General features: G+C 41.9%; 1 protein-coding gene across 1 annotated transcript; it reads right to left on the reverse strand.

Moving 5' to 3' along the window:
• Window positions 1–542: 542 nt before the first annotated feature.
• LOC141735722 (uncharacterized) lies at window positions 543–2,851 on the reverse strand (the record flags this gene model as incomplete). Its single annotated transcript, XM_074568857.1, is given in 4 exon segments — window positions 543–1,421; window positions 1,424–2,117; window positions 2,119–2,449; window positions 2,452–2,851. Coding segments are annotated over 4 exon segments (1,503 nt in total), but the record flags the coding sequence as incomplete, so codon positions are not given.
• Between the last annotated feature and the right edge of the window lie 6,076 nt (window positions 2,852–8,927).

An 8,927-nucleotide genomic window follows, 5' to 3' on the forward strand; every position in this document is an offset into this window, starting at 1 on the left:
AACATTTCAGCCCACGCTAATTGACCAGTATAAAGCTTTAATATAAATGCAAAAAATTAATGTTAAAACATAGTAGTGGTATTTAGTAATATTAGTAGTAAAATAAAAGCATACTTTATAGTATAAAATATGCAAAAAAAGCAAGTGCTGGTGTTCCTCAACCTGCATGATTGTGTAGAGATTTTTCACTTCCTGACTTGTGAATTTAGATATGTTAATTATGCCCTTTCTGGACATCATCTAAAGAGAAGTATTCCCACAGAAACTATCCTTTGAATCACAATTTATGCTCAGTATCAGCAGGTTTGCGAATCATGTTGCTGTGCAATTTTTTTTGTTCATGTAATTAGAAGGCAAGAATAGAGAGTACAGAAATCTGGCAATTTCTGGCAAAAATCTGGCAATCTGCAAAATAGCAGAACTTCCTGGCTTCTGCTGCTGGACCCATCAGTTCCTAACAGAGTGTCGCGGGTGGAGTGATTAACTTCTCTTAGAAGAGAGAAATAGTGAAATATTTATTAACATTAAAGAGTGATTTAACAAAGTTAATAGTGAATGTGACAGTGTTTTACGAGATTCAATGACAGTGTACGCTTGATTATTTACTGCATAGAGGCAGGTGTCAGACAAGCTGTCAGAGAGACCCTCCCACTGAGTCATAAGGTTCAGAAAGGACCCCCTTGCTTTCTAAACTCCTTCTCAGAGAGGAGCCTAGGGGTGGCTGGATCCAATTCTAGTCCCAGACTTGGTCAACGGTTTATGTCTAAAGGATTATCTATGCACAATCAATCCTTATATCACTTAGCTAAGATTTCAAAGTTTAGCATGCTATTGGTCACTTACAGAGAATCTGTTGTGGCAAGGAATCTCTCAGCCTGTAGGAGTAGAACCTTAAGCCAGTGTCCCCACTCAAGGGGAGACCCTGGCGTGCAGCCCGCTGTGGTGCAGGAGAGCTCAAAGGGCTCTTGGGCTGTTCCCTATTTATAGAGTCAGAGAATTGACTTACAGGCATATTCGCAAGGGAACAAAATATCTAGGTCCCCACTCCAGACAGTGTTTTGACTATGTTGCCAGCCATCCCGCAAAGTTCACGTGCAACTGGTAGCAACTCCCACTGATGGCCATGGCTTGAGCACAATCTGGAGGGGTGGGGAGGGGCAAGGGGGAGAAGAAGGAAAAGGGGAGAGCACACCAGCACACTCCACCCCGTGACTATGGTCAATTCATCTGACCTTCACAGGGTGGTGGTACGGTCACCTCTTGCCTCTGTGCCATAAATAGTATACTAATAGTTTGTGTGCTTAGAAATTCACGGTAAGTAGACAGTAAAGCACTGCTCTTTGTTATGTGTTAATTTGTATGTTTTGGATGGTTGAAGTTGGGTTATTTGTTTGGTCAAGTACCAAACTTTTATATACAACATAACTATAAGCAACAAACATACTAAAATTAGAACTATCAAGATCACAACTGGGTGAAGCATATGATTAAACAGTCCTGTTGCTGTTGGTGACCATCCAAGAAGAATTTCCCACCAATGATGTTCTCCATCCTTCTTCACTCTTTCAAAGACACGGTGTATCTCTTCTGTATCATGCTGAACCGTGATTAGAGTTTTGTGTCCGTTATTTTGGATTCGTTCTAGCAGCTGACACAGGTCATCATGTTGTAGTAGTTTCTTCAGCAATGTAAGATTCATTCCGATAGGGGTAGGCAACAAATCTTGATTCAATGTATAATTAGATTGTAGCAATTGATAAGACGTAACAGGAGTTGAATAGTTGAAATCACATCCCATAATTTTATTAAAGTTACAAACATTTGAGTGATTACTTGTATCTACAGTAACATTATCTATGAATATAGTATTACAAAGGGTTCTCATACAAACACATCCTTTTCCAATATATCTAAGTACAGTTTCAGGATTTTCATCGAGGTGTATTTCAAAATGACAAGCATTCTGTCCAGTGTCAAGACAAATGTCCGTGGCTTTGATGGTGTTACTCTCACAAATCAATCCTTGTTGTTCCCGTACAATGCATGCATTAACATCAACGGTCTGCCATTTGTTCCCATTCCGTTGGGCCCATACTCTGTGTTCTAATGGATATAGTTCCATTGTGATTTAATCCTAGTGCAATGATTGGGTATATGGTGTATACCGAAGCATTGCGTATTGTTAGGACCAAAGCTGTAGCCTTTTTGTTGATGGGGTTATAAATAAAACTGACTAAATACCACCAGGATTGAAATTCCCTTTCAAATTCAGTTGCATTATCCCAGATTACTTTTCGAATTTCAGTGGGTAAGGTACCTTCTTCACCTTCTCGTACAATTGCTGTTGCTGTAGATTGCATCCACAGCTGAGCTTGGATACAACTAAGAGCTAGAGAAACATTGGTTTGGGCTACACCAAGTGCATCCACAATCAATTGGTGATCCCTCTTATTCTTTCCCACTGAGGCAATACATCAGATAAAAGCCATTGGTTAGTTCCCAGTGCTAATAGGGAAGATCGCAATGGGTGTTCCAATTTGTTTAAATCACTTATTGTTGTGCTCAGTTTATTTGCAAGTACTTCAGCATCTATACTATTTAAGACTCCTAATCCTATCCCTATGATACCGGTCACATCTCTCCTTGTTTTTCTTGGAGAGGTGAATGTTCGCCCATGTAACTGTGCTAACCACCCCGCATAGGATGTACTCAGGAATGATGAACAGGCTGGTTTGATGGTAGAGATGTTAATTTGCATCACTAATTTTACTCGCTTAAGGGACCATGATGGATTAAATAACACTCGGTTTTGGCCTGTATTTTTGATCACATATTCCCAATATGTCCAATTTCAGAAATTTGTGAGGATAAAGTTTTCTCATCCTTTACAATCGGTGTAGATGTTGTTGTATGAGGCTTGGTGATGTCAATTTTGAATTTAAATGATAGTCCCACACTATGGCAAGCCCAGAGACAGACTACAGAAACAGGTTGTACTAAGGTAAAATTGTACCAGCAGTCCAATTTTTCAGAGGTGCAATGTTTCGTACCATTGATTATTGGGTTTGATACAGTGCTGTACACTGAAATCTGAGATGCTTTCTCATGGGTAGACACATTGGTCATCTGACACCCTATGTGAATTCTTTTCCCTGGCATTCCCTGAAGTCAGAGAAATCTATTAGTTCCGTCTGTATCCCAGATCCATTCATTTTCTAAGTACACTTTGCTTCCATGCATGACCACAGTGGAAAGATTTAAATCTCCCTTCCTAGAGGGTATTCCCATACTCTTGGTATACTTGACACGAGCTTCAGACCATGGCCACTCTAGAGTTCTTTGACCACAGGTTAGAAGAAGCATTGCTGAGGTTTGGAGTATTAATACGAACACAGCAGTTCCGTTTGCCATCCTGCAGGGTGCTGTAAGAGAAAACAAAGACTTATTTTGGTGGGGAGAGTCCAAACAGGCTACCCCATTAAAAAGAAGGAAAAATCCATCATGCACTAATTCTGTGTTTTGCACCACTGCTATTGGTAGCTTCCCAAGCATGTGGGCCATGAGGTTTTAGTTAAGGTCATAGGCGCAATACCTATGGCTGGTAAATTGACCATCACAGGCTGTCCTGGCTGTAATGTTGTCAGATATTCTTTTTGCTCAGTGGATGGGACACTGAGCTCAGTTTTTACAAAGAATGCTTGACTTACAGGGCTTCCAGTGGGCCGATATCAATTTTTTAATTGATGGACTACTTTGGAAAGTCTCCTATCCCATTGAGCCTTGTGTGGTTTGAGACTCTTTTCCAATAAGCCATTAGCTCTTTCTACCATCCCGTTTGATTGAGGGTAGTATGGAATGAAGAATACCCATTTAATTCCCTCTTGTTTTGCCCAATTTTGTACTTCTTTACATGAAAAATGTGAGCCATTATCACTTTGGATAACATCAGGAGTAGATAGATTTGAGAACCATAATGATAGTCCTAGGACTGTATTTTTTCCATCGTCTCATCAACATTTAGTGGCCACGAGTAAGCTGGAGACGACCTCCACTCCTGTGAGGATATATCGATATCTTGCAGAGGATTTGAATGGTCCAATATAATCAATTTGCCATGTAGGCCATAACGTTTTCCCGTCATTGATATGTAGAGGTGGTGCTTTAGCAGGATGGTCTGCCTGCAATCTCAGTCTACACTGGGGGCATTCTGTAAGAACAGTTTCACAAGTTTTGTGGTTTATAGGCCAGCCTTTACTCTGTGCAGCAAAGTAAAGTGCTTCTTTACATGTGTGGCCTAAGTTTTGATGTAACCATTCTCACAATTGATACTACTCCAAGTCTAAGATGATTTTCCTAATTTTGGTTAGCTCATCTACCTTTTGATTCCACTTTGCAGCAGGTTGATTATCCTTAGCATGGGCTTTAACCCGTCCAGTCCTAAAAGGTGTTTTCCTGGCTATATCCAGCAATAGTTGCCAGGCTTTCTTACTCCAAACTGGGGATCCATTTACTTCCCAGTTTAAGGTTTCCCATTGACAGAGCCATTGTGTGGCACCGGCCCATACAGCAGAACAGTCTACATACAGAATTTTTGCTCCATTCTGCGCAGCCAAAAGAACTGCTCTTATTTCTCCTACTTGTGCACTACATTCACCTTCCTTTACTACTTGTCTGCCAGAGGTAATATCTAATGCAACAGCTTTATAGTGCCATTTACCATTTACTCTTTTTGCAGAAGCATCTGTAAACCAAATGTTTTCCGTCAGAGTATTCTCAGTAAGGGGTGGTGCATCCAGAGTGGATGAAGGTTTAAAAGGTTGTTGTAAGGCTAAAGGGTCTGTGTTTACTGGCATCTGTAATTTGGAAACCTTAGTGTGTCCCTCAGTTAATTGCATATTTTCTGCTACTCCTGTTAGGAAGGCATACCATTTTCTGGTAGTGGGTTTCTGTGCGACTGCTTCTGGGGGAGCAGTCCCCTTAAGGATTGCTTCTAGTAAATTAAAGGGTCCTCTAGTTTGCACATGTTGTCCCTGATGTATTTTCTCAACTTGTTTAACTGCTGGGACTAAAGACAAAATCCCTTTTCCCATTCAGAGCACGGTTGTTCTGTTTCTTTAAATACAGTTGAGCTAAACAATGATCCACCAGGGCCAGTTTGGAACAGATTACAATAAGTAGCACGTTCTGTGAAACCCCATTGGGCTATGATACGGTTGCGGGGGTGTACTGGTCCCAGTGACTGGTATGTTTTTAATTCTTCGATTAGAGTGTTTACTGCCTCGTTGTGCTCTGATCTCCACTCCCAGGATTTGCCTTTCCGTAAAAGTGAGTATAATGGACGGGAAATTATAGAAAATCCAGGCACATGCTTCCTCCAATATCCTAAAGTTCTCATTAGTTGTTGTAACTCCTTCCTTGATTGGGGCATTTGCAGCTCTTCAATTTTTCTTAACGTATCTGGAGGAATCACAGCACTGCCTGCTATCCAGCAAGTATCTAAAAATTTTACTTCTTTACTTGGTGCCTGAGGTTTTCCAGGTGGAACCTCAATTTCTGCTTTATTTAGTGCTGGCCACACTGCTGCTGCTGCTTCCCCCAGTGTCTCAGGAGAAGTTCCTCCAATCAGAATATCATCTATATATTGGTACGGTTTCACACCTTGGCAGAGTGAGACTGTCTGTAAAACTTCAGCAAGCGCGGCATGAGCAACTGTGGGTGAATGTTTATACCCCTATGGGAGTCTGTTAAAGGTATATTGTATTCCCTCCCAAGTGAAAGCGAAGATCTCTTTATCCTCCTCCTTCAAGGGAACCATAAAGAACATATCTTTTACATCTAATGCCGCCATCCATAGGTGGGCAGCTCCTTGCAGAGTAGCTGTTAAAGTTGCAACGTTTGGTACAGTGGCTGTTAGCAGGGCTGTATTAGCATTTAGACGGTGGTAATTGACGGTGAAACGCCACCTCCCATTGGGTTTATGAACCGGCCAGACGGGTGAGTTATATGGGGAGTGAGTTCTGGGGATAATTAATCTTTTCTCTAAATCAGCTGTGACTTCAGAAATGCCCTTTCGTGCCTCAGCACAGATTGGATACTGCGGTACATTTGTAATCTTTGATTTGGGGAGTGCAGGGGCTGAGCGGAGCACCCGCACTGTGGCTTCCCGGGTTCTGCATGGGTTAAGGTCAGTGCTTGAGCCGAAGTACCACACACTGCTGTCAGGCAGACACCAGGTTTGGCCGTTTAAAATATCAAAACCTAAAATATTTTCGTGATGAACTTTAATTGCAAAGCAAGTGGACGACGTGTGCTTCTCACCCAGGAGCCATAAACTAATCTTAGCAGTTTGACATACATCAGTTCTCCCATGCACACCTGTAATTCTAACTCTTTGCTGTCCGGATCACACGCCCAGCTTCTCACCATCTTGTTGTGTTATTATCGAAATTTGTGCTCCCGTATCATTAAAAACTTTACTAATTGTCTTCGAGGACCAACTGGAATTAATATGTATGGGCCATCATCACTTATCCACTGATAAACCTCTACTTTCTGGACAGGCAGGCCCAATTGCCTTCTGGACATCACTTGTTTTTTGACTTTGTGTCCTGCAGTTCCTCCTTAAGAGGGAGAAAGGGATTATCCTCCTTCAAAGAAGTTGAAACAGAGTTGAAATATGGTCTCTGTTTCCACTGTTATCTTTTTTCTGGAGTGCTTCAATCAGACGCAAGATAATGCCAGTAGGCCGACCTTGAATCGTGGCTCTGGGAATGCCTAGTGCTCACGCTTTCCTCTACAATTCATTCCTCTGTTCTTGAGATGCTGTTTGCAAGCTTTTATTTCCCTTTGATTTAATTCCTGTTCCCTGTTTCACAGGTCTTACTTTATGATCTCCTCCCCAGGATTTCTGGCTTTGTTTTTCGACTGCTGCACTGTCGTCCCAGCCCATTTCACGGCAGTAGTTAACAGTGTTGTGATTTAATTCTGCCTATGTAGGGATTTGCCTGGGAGGATGATTGCCCTGTGTATTAAATTTGGTATCTCTTCCAGTCTCATCCCGTTTTGCAACTAGGTGAGGTTTAAGGATTGCTGGGGCTCTTCTGATCAGTGGTTTCAACGCTGCAAAATATACTGTAGCAGATAGTGGGACATCATGGTGTCCTCATTCGTGCATGGCTTGTATGCAAGCAGCTTTTGTGATGGTTGTAGATAACTCACTTAGGGATTTAATACAGATTATGGAGGGCTCACCCCTATGGTGTCAATTCCTCCCACCCAATAAGCTACTCGGCTGGTGATAGAATGGGGTATATCTGCCAGGTCGGGTCCTAAGTTTAAGAAAACTGGACCTCAGTAGCCACTGGCTTCATCCTGACTTGACATTATTTGGTGACCACCACTTAAGCATACTCACCACAAGTATTCAGTTTCTGTTTCACCAGGGTTTCTGCTATATCTCTCTTGCAAATTTGTCAGTTGCAACGGATCTCAGGGTCTGGTTCGCGTAGTATGCCATGGATTACCACCCCGAAGTCCCACAGTTATTTCTGTTTTAACAATGGGTCTGGCTTCATATTCGGGAGGATTTGTGGGAAACAAAGGAATGTCTTCTTCTGACTCACTATCATCAGGATCACCCCAAATGTTTCCGTCCCAAGCTTCAGGGGATACTGTCAGTTTCCTAATCTGTACAATGTCAGGGGGGTGGGGACCCTATATAAGCATCATTTCGACCTTTTCTCCCAATTTCTGCCTTTTCTCCTTTTCTTCCTGCAATTGTTCTTGCAGCTGTTCATTTTTAAAATATAGCAGTAACTCAGTTGCTTTCCTGCTCTCTATTTCCTTTTCTTGGTCCTGCTCTCTCCTATTTCTATTCTCCCTGTCTAGGTATGCAGCTTCTAAACAAGTGCCTAAAATCTTGCAGATGACTCCTTTACCTTTTCCATACTTTGTTCGGCCCTTAATTGCTTCTAAGTGCTCTTCAACGGCTTCCCAATTGTGTCAGTTATCACGACCCTATTCCTCTGAGAATTTGGGACTCAGAATTTGGTTCACTCCATGCCTCCATAAATAATCAGTGGTAACTCCTGACATCCTGCTGACTACGCCAGGTGTCACTGGCAGAGTGATTAACTTCTCTTATAAGAGAGAAGTAGTGAAATATTTATTAACATTAAACAGTGATTTAACAAAATTAGTAGTGAATGTGACAGTGTTTTACGAGATTCAATGACAGTGTACGCTTGATTATTTACTGCATAGAGGCCGGTGTCAGACAAGCTTCAGGGAGACCCTCCCACTGAGTCACAAGGTTCAGAAAGGACCCCCTTGCTTTCTAAACTCCTTCTCAGAGAGGAGCCTAGGGGTGGCTGGATCCAATTCTAGTCCCAGACTTGGTCAACGGTTTATGTCTAAAGGATTATCCATGCACAAACAATCCTTATATCACTTAGCTAAGATTTCAAAGTTTAGCATGCTCTTCCTGGGAGAGGAGGAAAACAGGTGGCCATGGATGGCCTGGCTCCATCATGTCTGTCCTGTTCCAGAACAGAAGGCATCCTGTTAGCATTGCTGTTCACGCAGCATCCGTGCAGTCAGCCATGATGACACATAGCTTAAGTCACTAATTCAAATACAATTAGGAGAAGTCAGGGAAATCACTGGACCAATCTGATGCTCAGAAAAGTACCTATTGGGTAATAAGGGCACATGAAAATGAGAACCTTTGAAATTACAATTGTAATTAAGCATAGAATAGAATAGAATAGAATAGAATAGAATAGAATAGAATAGAATATTTCATTTGTAAGAGACCTACAATGATCATCTAGTCCAACTGTCTGAACAAGTTAGTGCTGAGCAAAAGTTAAAGCATCTTCTAAGGTCATTGTCCAAATGCCTGTTAAACACTGACAGGCTTGGGACGT

Source organism: Larus michahellis, chromosome Z (genome assembly GCF_964199755.1).
Source record: "Larus michahellis chromosome Z, bLarMic1.1, whole genome shotgun sequence".
Lineage (NCBI taxonomy): Eukaryota > Metazoa > Chordata > Aves > Charadriiformes > Laridae > Larus > Larus michahellis.